Source organism: Elaeis guineensis, chromosome 1, assembly GCF_000442705.2.
Source record: "Elaeis guineensis isolate ETL-2024a chromosome 1, EG11, whole genome shotgun sequence".
NCBI lineage: Eukaryota > Viridiplantae > Streptophyta > Magnoliopsida > Arecales > Arecaceae > Elaeis > Elaeis guineensis.
The window spans coordinates 82,175,023-82,195,127 of NC_025993.2; the positions used below are offsets into that span (position 1 = coordinate 82,175,023).

Here is a 20,105-nt window from a genome sequence, read left to right on the forward strand (position 1 = left end):
CTTATCATTCAAAGGCATGTTGATGTTGAGTTAATTATGCTTGGTTTGGTACCATTTGCATCTCTTAAAAAAGTACCCATTTTTTGAAAATACTAAGTCACTTTACAACAATTTTGCAAGCTAATCACAGTGCCTGACAAATTGTTCAATACACTTCCGCTGTTGTGGGCTGGATGAGCTCAACCATTTTAAATCACATATATTTAGACATACAATCTGTCTGAGCATTTGCAATAGTTGGTCATACATGCATGATCTAATTATTAACTCAAAAGGTGCAAAAGATGACAGAAGAAGGTATTAGTAGCTGGTGTGAAAAGTATCATATATTCCACTTTGGGCTGGTTGGATTCATTATCGGAATGTTCTCTATGTCTCCCTTATCTATGTAGATTGGTTTCTTTTCTTAACCGTGTCAGGATGTGTATGAAACTTCTGTTTATGAGTAAGAAGAAGAGAAGCTTTAGTCTTATATCAGGTTTTTATATGGCTTTATGTTATTGTTTCTTTTATCTTTCATTAATTCAAAATATTGGCTCTCTGCAGGAGCCTCACATGGAAGTACTTTCCCCTGGATCAAAAAATGTGCAGACATATCTTGCAAACAGGATGTTAGTACATGTGTACCGCGAGTTTCGTGCTAATGAGAAGCCTGACTTCCTTCCTCATATTCGAGCAGATGAGTTGGCTGCTCTGTTTCCAAGCCTAACAGATGCGTTTATACGCAAACGCTTGAAACATTGTGCAGTTTTAAAGGTCAGGTTCATTCATACGAGGGTTGCAAATTGTGTTCACAATACTTTGTTAAGTGGTATCTTATTTGATCTGTTGTCTGCTTGGCTTTCACTATTGTACTGTGGAAAACCATATTTTCGTACAATCCTTGATTTTAAACATTGCATTATGAATAATTCATCTTTATTCTGAGTTTATGACTTATCTGAAAAAATTACCCTATATAAAATTTCTCAGAAAGGGACAAATGGACAGTTAATTTGGGGAAGAAGACGTGATTTTCGCGTTCCATCAGAGGAAGAATTGAGAAGGATGTTGATGCCGGAGAATGTAAGTTGTTTGTCTTATCTTTTTGTGAGTGCAGCTGAGTGGCTGCATCTTGATTAAACTTCATCGCAATCATGTAAATGGAAATTTATATGTTCTAGTGTCCAGAGGATCAAACTCCCTTTTTATTTTTTACTATCTTAATTATCTGAGGATGGTACGTTAACTTAAATTTGACCACGACATGTGCATCTTAACCTTAGATACACGCATTGCTATAATGAAAGTTTTACCAGGCAAGTTCTATGAATGTACTGCTGCGTAAGCTGTCTGTTACTTAAATCTATGTAACATAGTGTCATTTTTTTGTGCTATCTTCATCATTTAAGAAATTGATACGACCCTACTCTGCAAGACCAGTATGTGTCTTTTATTTTTCTTGTGGCCTACTTGTGATGTGGTTTATTTTTAGATTAGACCATCTACTCTTTCATACTAGTAGCTATACTCTTTTCTGTATTGGTTATTGTAGTTTGCATAAATTATATTCTGTTATTGATCGCATTCTATTATCAGGTTTGCTCATATGAGAGTATGCAAGCTGGACTCTACCGGCTTAAACGATTGGGAATTAGTAGGCTTACTCAAAATATTGGTCTCTCTTCTGTAATTAACCAGCTTCCTTATGAAGCTATTTCTTTAGCTGCTGCATCGCACATTGAGCGGGAATTGCAGATAACTCCATGGAATCTTACTAGCAATTTTGTTGCTTGTACAAACCAGGTTGGTTACTTACTCTATATGACATAACTGAATAACTTCTAATAAAACAGCTGGAGTTAATTTCTATTTTTGACCTGTAATTTCTTGTGTTACTGGTAGTGCTTGAATCCTCTGCATTTTGTTCCTGAAATCATGTAATTGGCTTGTCCCACCTTGTTAAAATGTGAATATTATTGACAAAGTAAAAGGTGGTTATTCAGTAGCCATCGCAGGTTTCATTACTTTTTTACCATTCTGTCATTTCATAACTCAAAGGATAGTGAATGATTGATTCACCATTGAGAGCATTAATGCCAAAAGGAGGAATATTGTGGTGTTTTAACAGTGGCAGATCAAACAAGAACTTGATGAGGAAAAAAAAAAAAAAGAAAGAGAAAATTTTTCCAAATCCGAAGCCCACCTTAATCCATTTCTTTTCTGAGGGTCTTGCAACATAGTTTCCCTCATTCCCATAGCTTCTCCATTTATGGTTAGGCCTGAACTCCGCAATGGAGCTCGCAACGGGAGTCGTCTCGTGCCCCTAAGTATTCTTTACCTACCCATTTGTTTCGGTTTTGGGTACAGGTAACCTTTTGTTGAAGGTCATTCGATCTTTTTGTGGGAGTATGGAATGGGTTACTTCAGCACCGTAGCGCCGGGTACTTGGGCATTGGCTCGAGGTTTTTTCTTTTCCCCTTCTTACCTTGAAAAAGCAGGGTCACCATGAAAGCCCGATCTAGCAATATCGCGTGAGTGAAGAAGGGCAATGCCACTTGTAAAACTCTTTCATCGAGTATGCGATCATGACAGGCAGAATCTATCAACTGCCACAAAGACCCAGTAGACGCTGCTTTTATGCAGAAAAAATATGAACACGAAAATTAATAACATTACTTAATTTATAGGGCTGTTCGCCTTAGAAGAAGTCTGGCTCCCGTTCTTTCTATACTCAAAAAACAGTGTTTACAAAGGCGATATCATGATAAGATTAATAAGATATTTTGCTAAATGCTGCAATTTTCAGATACTTGTTAGTTCAGCTGGAATATGGTTAAAAATGTTACTACATTTTGTATTTGAGAACTGTGTCTTACGATTCAGATCCTACAATGGCTTAATTTAACCTAAGAACTTTCTAAGGTTTTTTGGTTCTTATTTGAAATTTATCATTGGATTACCATTAATTTTGAGAAAATATCGAGCACTCCTAGCTGGCTATTTGCTGATGACATGAAATCAGCAATACTTGTCAGTGTTAACCTTGACCTTCATAAACAAGCCTTGTCATATGTTTTCCACTTCATCATCTAGAATAGATCTACTAAAGTTTGGTAACGTATTATAGTTGGCTCAAAAGCTCATGCCATTTCTCTAGCATGGTGCCACATTGCTAGCCATTACAACTTTGGGCAAGGGAAGGGACTTCTGGCTGTTTTAGATGTCTGTTTATACGGGCTTGTGAGGTATTCTGAATTTTGCATTTTAAGGAAAGATATTGAACATCTGTATGAAATATTTGGTGCTTGGTTATTAGGAGTTCTATTTTACTTGTAGAATCCATAATGAGTTCATCAAAAGCCTGCTAGGGTTGGATGGAATCTTTGAGCATGATTTATTTAGAAGAAACAAGATTTCTATTGGACAGTTTAGCCTTACCCCTCTCTCTCTCTCTCTCTCTCTCATCTCTTCTGTTATTTTTGGTATATGATATTTAATTTAATATCTGCATACACTGTTTTCTGAAATTTAGTTACACATCAATTATAAACCCTCTTTTGTTTAGCCTACAATCCCTTTGAACAAGGTTTTATGTTCACCGGTACTTGAGCAGGGTCGAGAAAATATTGAGCGCTTGGAAATTACGGGTGTTGGTGATCCGTCTGGTCGTGGACTGGGTTTTAGCTATGTCCGTGTAACTCCCAAGGCTCCTATTTCAAATGCAGTGGTGAAAAAGAAGGCAGCTGCTGCACGGGGTGGTCCGACAGTCACTGGAACTGATGCTGATCTCCGCAGATTAAGCATGGATGCAGCACGTGAGGTATTTCCAGTTCTAGATGTGCTGGTCTTTGTGATTCCTAGAACAACTTTCTGTATTATGTCTCTGTAGAAAAAGCCTGTGCTGGAGCTGGCTATTATACAGTGCATCTATTTTTCAAAGCAGTGGATTCTTAGTTAAGCATGCTGCGGGAAATTGTTCTTGGTTGATAATCTTGTTAATTTCTTGAAGCATGTGATGACAAAGCGGGGTAATTTGCTTTGTGAACTTAGATATGTTAAATCTTGTAACTTGAATATTTTGGAAGACTGAAAATATGCTGTGATATTGTATAAATGATTTATATGAGATTATTTTAGGGTTTTGTTGCTCCAGTGAGTCTAACGCAGCCATAATGTAATCAATTTTTTTTTGTCATTAAACTGCAGATCCTCCTGAGTCAAACTAAGATATTTTATTCTCGTAGCTATGGTACATGATATTGTCTTGGTCCTTGGAGCATCATTACTGTGATATGTATTGAGTGATTTATTGGTGCTAAGCTGTATGTTGAGAAAAACAATATGGAGATTGGAGAAAGACAGTACTTGTAATGAAATCTACTTAAGATATGGATAGAATCTTATCTACCATGTCAAGATGTTTCTTTAGTTTTTATGTATTATTTGTTAAAAACTCCTAAGTAACCTTGCAACTTTTCAGAACTTTGCCCCACACATTACTTAACATTAGTCATGTTGTTGTTTGTGCCTTATATCATCCAACTTTTTATTGTTTCATATTATTATCATTCTTAAGAGCATCCTTTCTAACCAATTATTCTTTTGTTAATTACTATGTTATTTATGATGTCGGTTAGTCTGAGTTTCATAATCATCACGTGTCCAATGTCTACTTTAAATATCAGATGATGTCTCTGATATATGGGAAACATCATGCATGATCAAGGGAAGAAGAGGAAAGCAGAGAAAATGAAAGAGATGAAAATAACAAGTTCAGATTAGTGTCATTCTGTTTCATCAATTCTAACCAGCTCTTTGACTTGCAATACAAGTAATTGAAAAATTGAGGTGGAAAAATATAATACATCACTTCTCCATTATAATTAATCAAATTAAAACCCCACATGATGCAAGCTCTTGGAGCATATTTCTCTATGCCTTGGCTTGAAATAAGCATTGATTAAATGGATATTTCCTGGCCTTTTGGTGAACATGTTATCCAACCGATCAGATGTAACTGATAAAAATTATTTGCTCTCAGTTTTAATGGATGGATATAAAAAAATTTGGAATTAGCAATAAGTACTATTTATAGTGCACGTGCTTACGCACTTGAATCTGAAAAGTGAAAATCTGTAATTTAGGCTAGATGTAAACTAGACAAGTCATAGTAAAATAAGAAAATAATAAGAAATTATTCTCTAATATCAAAAAATTACGCCATGTGCTGTTTGGCTGATGAATTTTATGACATAGCTATATGTTTTGTTACCAGATCCAGTTGGATTGCAACTGAGATTGGGTTTCTTTTCTCCTGAGATATTCTGTATAGTGCAGGACATAAATTTCTGATAATGTGTTCCGACTTATCATCTAATTTGCAACTTATTTGCTGTTATATTACTAATTTATTATGAGAAAATTTAACATGAACTCAAGTGGCAATATGCAACTCATTTTAAACTTGTACCTCTTACTTTCTCAGGTGGACCAAGTATTTAAGGATACCATGTATATAGTGTTAAAAGTCTGATTCCTAGTAGGAGAAAAGTGTGGACCCCACGAATCAATGGAGTAGGATTCAAGGAGTTAGTGAAAGAGGGTGTGTAGTTTTCAGCAATCTCAAGACTGTTTTAATCAATTATCCTTTTCTTAAGTTATGCATAAAAGTTTGGACAATAATCTACCATGCAGTAAGTTTGCTCAGAAAGAGAAAAAAAAAAACCATATTAAGTCATAGAAACATGTCCCAGTCCTAGTGGCTGGAGCCCAAAGTCTAGATCTCTAGATACTCTAGATCTTAGAGTTCTATTGTAAGATTTACTAAGACTCATATTAGGTCATGTGAGATCGGAAGAGAGGGTGAAGCATGGCATAGTGGGTGGGGGCAACTCATAGTAATGTATAATCTATAAAATCAACCAATCAGTCCCATGAATGAATATAAGGTTTTACATAGAAGGCCACTATATTGCACTCATTTGGAGCCCTTCAAAGCAGACTGGTTTTTCCATGATAGGTAGAACATGACCAAAGAGTATAGATAGGGAGAGAAGAAGAGATGATGCATCAAAAGGTGAAGTTTATGTTGGAAGTTGACTTGGTTTCTAGGAGTTTTTTAATAAGCTTGGAAGTGTGAACAGGTCAGGTCAGGATTGAGTATCCTGATTCTTCCCAATCTCTCCATGTTGAGATGTATGAAAATTTTACATATATCAAAAAAATGTCTGGATTTTAGATGTATTCTGATCTGTCAAAAGTAAAACATTATAGGGATATTTCGGTAGGCAGGCATTTTAAGAATATTAAAGTTTTTACATCACACACTGGCACAACTATATAGTTTTAGAGATAATCTTGTTATCTGAAAGAAAAGCAAACAACAATAATATTGAAGTGTTGAAGCCATGGAAATTAAGGAGTCAAATGTTCATTACTAAAAACCAAATGAGTTACTACTATCCCATATCTAATCCGGGGAAGATTATAGGAGGTATTAGCACTACAAATTTGCTTTGCAGACACCAAGCAGGTGGTGGTAAGGAGAAAGATATATGTATCAGCCACATAATCAGAAACCTGAAGTTCATAAACAATGATGCTAGTAGATGAAAATGCATAATCATAATCCTTATATTCACAAGGGTAATTGCCATTTGGGTTTGTTGAGACTTGAGAGCTAGAAGACATGTTCATTTGATATTTTGTGTTAGGCATGCCTTTCAAGCACTGAAGTCACAGCATGATGTTTTCTCCACTTGAGTTGGAGTTGGAGGTAGTGCTGGAGTAAGGTTTATTGAATGAAGACATCATTGTATATTTAATAAGCATAAGCTTGGCAACTTTTGTTCACCCCACAGATTATGTCTTATGATCTGTAAGTCCAGTATGCAAATGTATACAATTAATACAGCCTCAGCCACGTGGACCCTGGCATCCCCTATCCATATCATCAACAGTGCCATCTGCACTGCCATGATATTTTGTCCTTAAAGGGGAAAATATAGCACCTCAATACTAGACATGTACTGAAAGGAGGTGTCAGTGCTTGCTTGGTATTAACCCCTAACTTGTTCTTAAACATATTTACAATGAAAATGGTCTTTTGCGTTAGTAATTTGCATTCTATTATTTATGCTATCAATAATTGCCATCTGTAGGTTCTCTTGAAGTTCAAAGTTCCGGAAGAGCGAATTGATAAGTTAACCAGGTGGCATCGGATTGCTATGGTACGCAAGCTTTCAAGTGAGCAAGCTGCATCAGGAGTTAAAGTTGATGCAATGACCCTCAGTAAGTTTGCACGTGGACAGAGGATGTCATTTCTTCAGCTTCAACAGCAAACTAGAGAAAAATGCCAGGAAATTTGGGATCGACAAGTTCAGAGTCTTTCAGCTGCTGATGTTGATGAAAATGATAGTGACTCTGAAGCAAATAGTGATCTTGATTCATTTGCTGGGGATCTTGAGAATTTGCTAGATGCAGAAGAGTGTGAAGAAGATGATGGCAACACAGATTTGAGAGGTGATAAAGCAGAGGGTGTTAGAGGTCTTAAAATGAGAAGATGCCCATCTCAAGCTCAAACTGAAGAGGAAATTGAAGATGATGAAGCAGAAGCTGTCATTATACGCAGATTGCTTGAAGGTACAAAACAATGTAATTCAGATTTCCAATTTCTACTGCATGGTCATATTACTGACCTCTAGACTTTATGTTTGCAACATTGATTTTCCCTGAAGTAATCCTAGACTTTGGTATCTACTATAATTTCATCTGTTCTTTTTTTTTTTTTTTCCTGTCAGCTGTAAAATCCTAGTTTTGTAAGATGCAAATATTATTATGAATCTGTTGGCAAGAAACTAGTATTTGATTTAACAGACATAATCTGAAGTTAATATTTTTAGTTAGGTGATATAATTGGTTACTACAGTATGTATTTAAATTAGTCACTCGTTGATTGCATAAGAATGAATCTTTAGATTGCAAAAGTCGTTGCTTGCTAGTAAAAAAGGATTGTTACATTAGTCTAGCAACATGCGAAGTTGAAAACTATGTGAAAATAAGCATGAGTCTTGTGTCACAAGACGACATCTTGGAAGTTGATTATGAGCACTATAGGGCATAAGTAAGGGCTTCGTTAGAAGTATGTCTCTTGTACATGCTAAGTGTAGAAGTAACATGAGTTGTGGGTCAAACATGGGAAAATCTATGCCTTCTATCAAATTCCATTTTTCCACAGGTTTATATTATCACATATTTCAGGTAGCCACATATCCAAAGGTCAAATGACAGTTTCTTCTATCTATTGACAGTATCAGCACTACTTGTTCGAAAGACTCACTAGATTACATGCAACATTAAGGATCATACATACTATGATTTCCAGCGCACATTCTTCTCATAATTGCAGTGACACTGACTAAATTACATGCCAGTACCACAGAACTACAGAAGAATATGGAGTGGCTGGTATGAACTTGCAAGTACTCTGTGGAAACTTGAATGATTTTCAATGTTGTGGCTGTGTTGGTAAGGACATGCCTCTTGATGATGATAATGCATGAAATTTGAAAATTTATGGAGAAAATAAAGAATCCATGGACTGAAATAAACATAAGACTTGTTGTTAGTTTGGTTGTGTATCAAAAGACCAAGTATATGTTTTTAAATTTCTATATTATATTTTAACATTTGTTTATATTGATTCAGATAATTGTGTGCCTCCAAAGACTTATGGGTTGCAAGAGTAAAATGACAAAACATATGCAAGATTTATTATGCTCTCTCTCTATTGGGTTCATGTGGCTGGGTGTGCAGTATGTGCTTGCACAAGATATCATATCTTCTCACATATAAATGTAGAAGTTAGACCATTAGAAATCCAAAATTGTTTAAATTGTGTTACACTTAAAATATTAATGCTACCAAGCCAAAGTATAATGCCAATTACCTACTAATACTTAGGTATTGTGTTGGCATGAGCAGTGTCCCAACATTCGAGGTGTCAGGACAGGGCACCATCCTAAGTTCAAAATGGGACATGATGGGATGGGGATGGGGACCATATGGGACATCCACTGTCTTGAGCTTTGGGATGCGGTTGCATAATGTTCCACAGAAAGACCATGATAGTCCATTCCACAGGATTTGAATCATTGGGCATGAGTGACATGTTAAGCCAAAACCTTAAAAGAAATAGTCAAACACCTTTTATTCAAATGAAAGTATCATTTGTTAACAAGGTTTGCCATAGTGATCGTATCATCATACTGTATCGTACCAAACCGGTAGCTGTATAATACTATATCGTATATTGATACTATAATAGGATGGTACTAGTTTAGTACTGGGATGGTGAACGATGCTTCTTACCATAAAAATGGAAATACCAGAAAAGAGATTTTAACAGGTGTCACAATGACTTGGTAGGTGCCAATGTTGTCTGACTTTGTTTGACAAGGATAGAACTTGAAACTATGGATGCAAGAAAACATTCCATAACTAGATGCGATGAGACACATAAATGGGGTTTATGGTGTCAAATATGAGCAGAATTTTGAGGTAGACATCTAAATTGATGAATTAAAAGATAGAAACCCTAGTTGACAAGAATGAATATAAATAATGGTTAGGGACTTATAATGGTAACGTAAGGTGGAGATGATAAATATAGAGGTCGAGAAAGGCTTACAACTAGGTGGCAATGATTGAAATCCGGTAGGCAGGGTCATCCCACTTATTCCATTGAACAGGGTGTGCTGCATCCTAACACAGGATGGTGGATGTCCTGTTGCATCTTGACACTCAAGATGGTGCCTTGTTCCAACATTGAGGATGGTGGCATGTCGTGCTGTCCCAAGAGGACTTAAATCCTCGAGGCAAAGGAATGTTGCTGTCCTAAGAGTAGACTGCTTATGCTTTCAAATTCAATATCTCAAGATTAAAAAAAAAAAAAAAAAAAAAAAAAAAGAAAGAAAGAAAAAAACAGTTTTGCTGGGTTTGGCATGATAGTGTTTCCCACCAAGGTTTTACATCCCAATACCGGGACTTTTATTGGTCTGGGGCAGGTCAAGGGACAATGTTGTCTCATCATGCTTGGATGCTTTGATATCCCAGTGAATCACTTGAACACTAATTTATTTTATTTATTTTTATTTTTTAGTTGTTTGTTATTTTTAATAAATGTTTTTAGAAGGTTATCATAGGTTTTTGCCTTATTTTAGGACTATGGTAGATTTTTTTAGTTCACATGATTGAGTTAATGCCATCAATAACCAATGCTTTGGAAAAAAAAAAAAAAAAAATACCGTAACCTTTTCCTTCTTCATTCTTCCTCTTCTTTCTCTCTTTTACTTCTTCTTTCTCTTGATGTGCGAAAACAGGACATAGAGATTCAGTTTTATTCTTTTCACTATGTCCTGGCTCTATCGCAGTTGATGCTGATTGACCTGGTCACAAACCCACTTTCCTCCAGCTGTTACCTATTGGGACAGTCCATGACGCACTGATTCATATTGGACCAAATTCTCATAGTTGTCCTAGGACCTGATTTCTCACCAGTTTCATCTAGGATGGTCACGATGGACTGGGTACTGAATGGTTTCCACTATATTTAGGAGAATTTTAATCCATATCATCATCTTATGTAATATATGAAATCTATGGTGATCAGTCCGGTTACCCACGTAACTGAATGGACTGAGTGCAACTAGAATAGCATACATATGCATTTGAGCTATCATCGTACTTCATTTCTGTATTATTGTTGGATATTATATGGTAGATGAAGTAAGAGTGTCATTATTTTTGATTATTTTGATCACCTTCACACCCAGAAATAGAGCTGCATACATGTATACAGCATTCTTTGTACAATCCATACGTTGCATTTGTCAGTGCATTTGATTGAAAGATATGATTTTGCTTCAAGGTTAGCACATTTGAATGCGATTTATGGAAGATCTAGAAGTTGCATTTTTCAGCTAGTACTCAAGTTACTTGAGCTATCCACAAGTAATTCAGAATATGAGAGCTTTGCCCATTGCTATTCTGACTTGCTGGGTAAATTATCATGCAGATGATGGAGCTGATATAAAGAAGAAGACAACTAAACTTAGTGGAGTAGAAGTAGGTCATGGTTCTCATTTAGATACTGCAAATGGCGAGTTTACCAAGAAAATCAACACTGTGGTTGGACAAATTGTTAGCACACCAAATCCTGATGGTTCATTCACCTCAAAGGAGTTGATGACACGAGAATCTAAGGAGGTAATTCTTATCACTTACTGGGTAAAAGTACTGGCCTGCATCTGGACTTGGATTATACTTGGAGACGAAATGATAGATCACTGTTATCATCCTTTAGCAAAGGTGTTGTCTGAAATGAATATCTGAGATTCTAAATGTGCAAACAACTGAACAACTAAATATTGCATGAATGCAGGTTGAAATTTTTTTCGCTGAAAGGAGTCTGTCTGGGAAGGTAAAACCTAAAAAGGGTAATGGAGTGAATGATGACATAACTGGATCAGTAAATAAGAAAAGTGCTTCAGTTAAAGATGGACTCAAGGTATAGCATGACTTGTAAGTTTTAGATATGTCTAACTTTGCACTTGCACGATACATAGATTACAATTTCATGTAGAAAAGTATTTAAAGTTCTGTAAAAATTCTTGTTTCCATTTCCCGCTTTTAGCATCAGTGATCTCCAAAGAATTAGTCTTCCTTTGTGGTCTCAGCTCCATTTGTAATGCAGCTTTGAAGAGATAAGGGACTAATATCTTTCTGAACCCAAAAAAATAAAATTAGAAACCAACATTTTTTTTGTGTTACAGAGTACTTAATACATGTTATATATGTATGTATATATCTATGTATATACGTATGGATATATGCATATACATATGTGTATGTATGTATTGACATATGCATGTCTGTATGCGCGCGCATGTGCTCTGTGTATTTGTGCCTTGCTCTGCCGAGGAGCATGCCTTGCTTTGGGCCTAGGCTCCAAGAGGCCTTGGCACCTTAGTATGCCTTGAGCCTTTGACAACTATTGAAAAACAAATAGTATGGAACTTTAGCATGATATACAATGTCAAATTTCTGCTTAATAGTAAATACTGCATTCATATGTTTAAGACAAATAAATTCGTTGGCATAAAGTAGTTAATTGGGCTATCAATTTTAGTGAAATATAATAATTCAGCAATTCTTGTTTTGATTCCTTCTGTAAAGGTTCTCTGTCTCAGGTACCAGATCTGTTAGGTATTACCTTAGTAGTACAATACAACATGACATGTGGCACACTCTGTAACAAGGCCTAAAATGTCTACATATAAAAATTGATGTATTGTGGAGGCCTTTTGCTTATGCATTGAAACCTTCCATTCATATTAGTTTTGATGGTAGTCTATTTGGGACAACTTGATGCATTAGCAAGGAGCCTCCACAAATGCAATTTTTTGTACTTACTGTTTTTGGCCTTGTTGATCGCAACCAATGGTTTACATTTGCATTTTTCAACCCCCAAGATCAGAGCTTGTAGCATTTGTAAGCTCCATTTTTTTTAAAAAAACATCTGATGTGTTTTTAACTGCATACGTAAGTACATACATGTCTACCAATAAATTATCAATTTACCAATGCAAGTAAAAATAATAAAAGCATTAAAATTCATACTTCTAATACAAAACATATCGGTTTAGCAAATGTTGATCATAACTGATTATCTAGTTTTCGTGGGCATAAGAAGAAGAAGAAGAGGAGGAAGAAGAAAACTAGGGGTAATATCCTGTTTTCTGTTCTGGATGGGCAGAAAGACAATAGCAGCTGCAACAGCTAAAGAAGAAGAAGAAAAAGGAGGAAGAGGAGGAGGAGGTCTATTTCTTCCTCTTTTTTTGATGACGATGTCCAGTTCATATCCCTTCCCCACCCCCCAAACCCACCCCAAAAAAAAGGGGAGAGAAGCAAATCAAGAAGAAAAAGGAAGAGGAAGAATAAGGGGCTTACCAGATAGATGGAACAAGAATGCCTGCTGTCGTGCATGGAATCGTAGTTTTATCTGCCTGTATCTCTTTTCTATGATAGTTCCTTTTCCACCCCACCTCCTCTCTCTCTCTCTCTCCCCCCCCCTCTCCCCCTTTTATGGCCATATTAGCCCCAAAATGTCAATTGGCATAATCACGGTTCTCCAAACGGTTCGGGATGTGCCGAATTGTATTGGCAGCTAACCGGTGCGATTCAAGCATTCGATTCGAAACATTGGCGAGATAGAGCCAGGGAGAAGGAAAGAGAGGAAAAGAGAGAGAAGAGGAGAGGAAAGAAAAGGAAAAGGCTAGTGGTGACCGATGGTGGCCCGTCAAGGCCGTTAGAGGGCTGTCGAGCCTTCGGATCTCTACGATTCTCCACGAGATGTGAGAAGAGAGAGATAGGGGGAGGGGAGAGGAGGGAAGTGAAGGTGGTGGGGAGGCCATCGGGTGGCTGCAGGATGAGCCAAAATACCCCACGACTGCTGCTTTTCAAACAGGAGCTTCATTCTTGTATCGTTGGATTTTTTTAAAAAATCCGATACACCGTGAACCCATGCCCTTATTGCCGGCTTCATTGTGTATCGGATTTTTAAAAAATTCGATGAAACAGGGGGTTCACGCTTGTTTCGAACTTACGGCAATCATGGGGGTGTTTTGGGCTGTTTAGTGGCCACGACGGCTCCCCGCCGTCTTCCCCTCCCCCTCTCTTTATTTTCTCTCTCTTCTCATTTTCTCTCATGGAGGACCGCGAAGCTCCGAGGCCCTCCCATGGCCACTGCTAGCATCTCCGTCAGCCTCTCTTTCCTTTCCTTCCTCCATTTCTCTCTCTTTCTTTTTCTCCCTGATTGATCCCTCATTTTTGTGTTGGTTTGGATCCAATAAAGTGGTGTACCATCAGTCAGTCGGTACGGGGTCCGATTCTGAGTTGGTGATTCTTAGGCATGATATAATGGATAGCTGAGATTTGCACCCAGGCTTTTCTTCATGGTGTAGAAAAGGTGCATTTTTTAGTGCCCAAGAGGGCATTTGGTATGGGATCTATTCAAGATCAAAGATGATATAGGTGGAGGTGATGAGATCATCATATTAGGTTGCACTATGGTGGTCTAATGTAGCAATGATCGTAAATCACTTTCATTTCTCAAATCATCACCCAATCCAATGATGGGATACCGATCCTTGAGGTCGGAAATCCAAGATTATTCTTAGGCAGTGATCTTGAGCTAAAATTTAAAGATAAAAATGCACTACAGTTTAGTGAAAAAATTGCTATATTAATGTACCATTATATCATATCAATATTATATATCTGATATTAGTTTATATTGATACTATATATTATATTTATGATATATATTACATTATAAAATATTATTAATCATATCATTGTTATATTATGATTCAATGATAACAACAATTAATATGTTTTTATAGGATTAATAATTTATAAGACTAATAAATATATTTTTATAGAATATATTTATTATTAATATAAATAAATATATATTTTATATGATTAATAAATATATTTTTATGAAATATATCATGAGTAGTTTTGGTATTATATGGTCAATGATCTTGGATTATCATGTAATACTAAATATATTACTTGCAGATACTTGGGGATCTTTAAACACTGGACCGTGGCTTGCCAAACAGTGATCTTAGATCACTAAGGATCAGATCATCATAGGATTCGGATCACTAGTGATATTTGATCCCATTTGGGTCATCAAATGCTACCTAAATGTGCATCATATACCTTTGACAACATTGGTTATCAAATAATTCATGTGTACAAATTTGCCGTAGATATATGTGCGAATGGTGACAGCAAAGCTCAAAAATACATGATAAAACTACAAAAAGTTATATAAATATGCTTATATGCTGACAACTCATGTATGTTCACTATACCAGCATTCTGGGAGGGTCATGTACTTGTATTTGAAGAATACAAAATCGGAATGTGAAGAAGCTTCAGACAATCCAGTGGAATGTGGGTGGTCAAGCATTAAAACAGAAAATGGGATATAAGCCTGTGCCATTATGTGTCATCTTGTACCTAGGGCCACAAAGGATCCAGGCTGCTCATAAGCAGCTCAGAATTAGCTAAATGATGGCTTGGTTCCGGTCAGCTTAGCTAGAAGACAAGCGGAGCTCTAGCAGATTTTTGAGCTTGGGTCATAAAAGAGTTGGGCTTGAAAACTAGAGGACTGAAAAGATATTGGAAGCTTGGCTCGGCTCGATAAAAGCTCAGCTCAGAACTTGCAGGAGCCAATCTTGAGCAGCATATGGGCTTGCCTCGAGTTTGAGCTAAGCTCAAGCAGCTTGTTTAGCCTGATACCTGGTTTAGTTCAGCTCATTTGCACCCTTACCTGTACCATACATATCAAAGGTTGAAAAGATACACTTCAATTTAAGCAATAGAAAATGATATGTGGTAGCATTAATTATGTAGAGGTACATATCCCTGTAATGCACCAACAATCTATGAGCAATATTGTCTTAAATGAGCAAACCAGCATTATAGTCCCCGTAAAAAGAAACATTACCAGAAAGCTAAGTGGGACAACAAGGGCTTAATTTTGTTATGTTCAATCATGGCAGTGAAAAGCATGTCATTTTCAGATATATTCCAGCACAAGCATGTATTTATCTAACGTAGGTTTTACTAACCATGCATATGTGTTTTTGCTTCGTGCAAATTCATCTAAGGATAGCCAATTTTTTATTCTAAAGTACAATTGTGCTCACTATTTTTTCGGTTTGAAAAATTGGTCGGAGCAATGATAAAGTAATTTTTTTTATATAGTTGTGGATTACCACTTGGTTAGTGTTCAGTTGTATATAAAGCTGTTTCCGTAATATTTTAACCTTCTCTCTATGCTAAATTAGGTTTTCAAGGAAAAGAAACAGACTGACAAACCAGTGAGAGAAAATTTTGTCTGTGGAGCCTGTGGGCAGGTAAGTAATATATCATATGCAGGTTTACATCTAGAAATGGATTGTCCGTCTTTGCAGTGACTGACAATTTTGTGATTGACCAGCTGGGACACATGCGGACCAACAAGAACTGCCCTAAATATGGAGAAGATGCAGAAACTTCAGAACTAGATAGTGTCTCAGGAAAATCTAATCTTCCTGATGCTGCAACTCAGCTCCATGTGAAAGCTCCGGGCAAGAAGTTGGTGCCTAAGATGCTTGCAAAAGTGGCAGAGGCAGAAGCACCAGAAAGTGTTGAAAAGGCAGGATTGAAGTTGCAGACCAAGATTCTCCCAGTGAAGTTCAAATGTGGCCCAGCTGAAAAGCCTAGTGAGAAAAACTTGTCAGGGATTCAGACTTCTGATAAACAGATTGTACATGCAGAGGGGGTGAATAAACCGACAGGAAAGATCAATAAAATAGTAATATCTAATAAGATGAAGTCTGGTGATGTTCAAAATGAAATTCAGAAATCCTCTGTTCTTATACGTCTTCCTGTTGACACAGAGAAAGAACAATCACGCAAGAAAATCATCATCAAACAGCCAAAAGTAAATACTAATGTGGAGCAAGTTAATTCTGCCACTGACACTGGAATTGATCATGATTTCAGAAAAATAAAGAAAATTACTGAGTTATCGAGTTTTGAGAAGCAAAAAAATCAGGAGAGCCAGAGGTTCACTGAAGGGACTAAGAGAAATCTCATGTCTGACAGGAGATTATGGGATGAGGAAGAGAAAAGAAAAGGCAAGGAGAGGATAATGGAAGAGAAAACTAGTAGGATGCTTCAGGAGGAAAAAAGGATGCAAGAAGAGCATCATAGATTATTTGATGCCAGAAGGTATCAAGAAGCATTCAAGAGGGAGGAAAAGGCAAAGAAGAAGAAGAAAAAGAAAAAACATGATTTCAGAGATGAATACTTACTAGATCATAGGCCATACAGAAATGACAGAAGGATACCTGAAAGGGATCGAGCTGCAAAGAGGCGATCGACGGCCGATGCAGATCAGACAGAATGTGCACCATTAACAAAGCGTCGTAGGGGAGGAGAGGTAACACTAAAATTAAATGAATTGAAATTACTAGTTCTCATATTCTTGATGGCAGTGACATTTAATTGGCCTCATTTGACTAAGTGTTAGCCACTTAGCTAGCATTGCTTTCAATAAACATTTGCATGCTTGTGTGGAATCTGCAAGCAATTTATGCACTACATATGTGCAAAATCAGAAAAAGAAAAATGTTAACTTTTAGCATAGCTACAATAGTAGTAGTTTACTCTGGTTTTAAGAGAGTTTGTAAATTTTGGTATTATCTAACAAACTTTCACATTAATTTATGTCTATAAGTAACCATGCAGCCACTATAATCAGTTGTGTTGGTTAATAGATTGATTGGCCCATTTAAGAATTCATAAGCTTAGGATGGTAGAACCTATTAAAAAAGTCAGAAATAATAAATTTGAATGGTATCCAAAAAAAAAAAAAAAAGAAAAACCTGACATGCAAATTTTAACGTCTTGTTTTCACCTCAAAATTAATCAATCAAGCCGTTTATATTTAAGATGTAGAATCTAGTATATTGGGGAGGGTTTTGGTGTGTTTTGAATGCATGGTCAACTTTAAGGAGGTTTTGATTCTCTCATTAACAGAGTTGTTTCGAGTTTGGACATAAGCTTCCAAGGTAAGTGAGTGGTCAGTCACATCCTGTGTCTTGTTCATTTTATAAATTAGAATAGCTATTTAAAAACATGATTTTTTTTTAAATTAAAAAATACATTAATGATCCAACAAGTGTCTTTTATGTTCTCATGAAACCTTGTGATCTGCTAAAAGCCTCTAACAATAAATGCACTCTTGCCACTTCATCTGAAAATTGAATATTAATTTCAAGTTCTTATCATTAGAATCTGATATTGAGTTAAAGTAATGGTGTTGCAACCTTTTATGCAAATTAAGTAATTAGTGCTTATCTAGCACAAAAGAAAACCTCACGTGCTTATCTTTTTTCGATCTAATTTCCTGAAATATGGCATGTATTTTTTTCTGCTTGTTTATCAAACCATTTTGCTGAAAATTGGATTTGCTATCCCTATGCCCTAGGCTTGTATATTGGCTCTTCCCTTGTGGTTTTATATTTATTTCTCTTATATGTTGTGAGAAAAGCTCCGGAAAAGCTTGCAGAAACACCAGCAGTTGTCTTTAGGAACTATTGCTGAAGAAGGATTCACTAATGCTGTTGCTTTATAGTTGGTGCTAGTCTTGATATTTATTTTTATAGTTCTCTTCACTTGTACAAGCTTTGTTGAGGTTCCTTTGTATGATTGATGGATTCCTCCACAGGTTGAGTTATCCAACATACTGGAGAGCATACTAGATAGCTTGAAGGAAAATATCGAAATATCGTATCTTTTTCTTAAACCCGTGACAAAGAAAGAAGCCCCTGACTACCTGGACATCATAAAGCGCCCGATGGACCTTTCCACAATCAGAGACAAAGTAAGAAACATGGAGTACAAGAGCCGGGAGGACTTCAGGCATGATGTTTGGCAGATTGCTTACAATGCCCACAAGTACAATGATGGTCGAAATCCAGGCATTCCTCCACTTGCTGACCAGCTCTTGGAACTCTGCGATTACCACTTGGAACAGAAGCATCACATGTTGAGTGATGCTGAGGCTGGAATTGAGTTCATGGATATGTAGAAATAACTCGTGTAATCATCTCACCTAAGGCGAATATGAGTACCTCTGCTTAGAAGAAATAGTTATGTGATAAATTTGGAATGGAATTAGATTCTTCTGTATTATATGACCTTCAGTGCCAACATCTGTACCGGTCCATGTTGCATCGGGGGGAGTAAATTTTTTCTGTAACAATGTACAGAGAGAGGGTTCAGTATTGTGTAATTCGAAATGTCTGTAAAATAATTATAAGAAATAGTTAAAAAATGAAATTTACCCAGCAATACTGGAGAATCTTATGGCGGATCTGTGGTTTCTTCCGTGGGCTGGGGTTCTGAGTGCTTGGAGAGTTCAACTCCAGAAACTCAGTAATTAGATCTTTCCATCTTTTGGTGACTTGGTGGTCTGCGGGGAAAAAGAACCTACATTCTTCTCTTCTTCTTCTTGTTTTTTTTTTCTTTGGTGAAGCGGAAATCCAAGGTAAGTCGACTACAGGGACATCCTCTAAAACAAAGTTGGAAGCATTTTTGAGGCCCGAGTAAAATGCGGAGGGGAAGTCCGTTGAGAAAGGTTCAAGAAAGCTAAATCGGGGGTGATAGATCTGTGAAAGTTATTGGCTTGGGGTCGCCCCAGATCAACGGTCATGAGCAATTGACAACTATGATGTGAGTGGTTCAGTTGGATTGATCTTTCTGGCCTCTACTTGTATGGAGATGCATGGATAAAGGCGGAGAACATCTAAATCTAATTTTTGCACTTGGGAAAAAATGAGAAAGCCTGTAATGATCGAGTATGTTTGGATGTTGAGGAGGTTTAAAACATGCTTTTTGGTTTTTGTGGGAAAGATATATTTTTTAGGTGGCGGACGGGTATGCTCTTCCTGACCTCACTATTCCATGTTAAGCTAATTTATGAGCAATGGATCAAATTAATCTATATATAAATACAGATTAATCAAATATTAATTTTTATTGTATTATTAGTTAGAGAGTTTGACAATTTTGCTATTAACTGATTGGTTGTAAGTTCGAATCCTAATCCCATCTAATCACGTCAGTTTCCTTCCATTTTGTAAATGAGTCATCTGGGCTCCTTAGTCTTGTTGGTAGTCTGTATAATTTAGGTTATTACAAAGATGAATGCTATAAATTAGAATATATAATATTATATGATTTAAATATATATATTATATAATATTATATCACTGATCATATTATGCAGCTCATGACTAAATTGTTGTTATAATAATTCTTAATATAACATATAAATATGTTCTATATATTTTTATATTAGTGTAATACTATATATGATCACCTTACACACCATATTATTGTTATTATGAAGTTGTGAAATATATAATATATAATATTATAATATAATACACATAATATCACTTTAGAAGGAAGAGGATGAAAGGTAATACTTT

General features: G+C 36.4%; 1 protein-coding gene across 3 annotated transcripts in view; it reads left to right on the plus strand.

Moving 5' to 3' along the window:
* The window catches only part of LOC105032267 (transcription initiation factor TFIID subunit 1), a 44,636-nt gene extending 25,673 nt beyond the window's left edge, over nt 1–18,963 (plus strand). For all 3 annotated transcript variants that reach the window (XM_010906664.4, XM_073255161.1, XM_073255165.1), the window contains 10 exons: nt 547–756; nt 973–1,065; nt 1,579–1,785; nt 3,596–3,802; nt 7,143–7,623; nt 11,057–11,247; nt 11,423–11,548; nt 15,909–15,977; nt 16,061–17,047; nt 18,338–18,963. In XM_010906664.4, the coding sequence (XP_010904966.1) occupies nt 547–756; nt 973–1,065; nt 1,579–1,785; nt 3,596–3,802; nt 7,143–7,623; nt 11,057–11,247; nt 11,423–11,548; nt 15,909–15,977; nt 16,061–17,047; nt 18,338–18,700 (2,934 nt within the window). In that variant the 3' untranslated portion in view covers nt 18,701–18,963. The remainder of the gene's footprint in view (nt 1–546; nt 757–972; nt 1,066–1,578; nt 1,786–3,595; nt 3,803–7,142; nt 7,624–11,056; nt 11,248–11,422; nt 11,549–15,908; nt 15,978–16,060; nt 17,048–18,337) is intronic.
* Nucleotides 18,964–20,105: the final 1,142 nt, after the last annotated feature.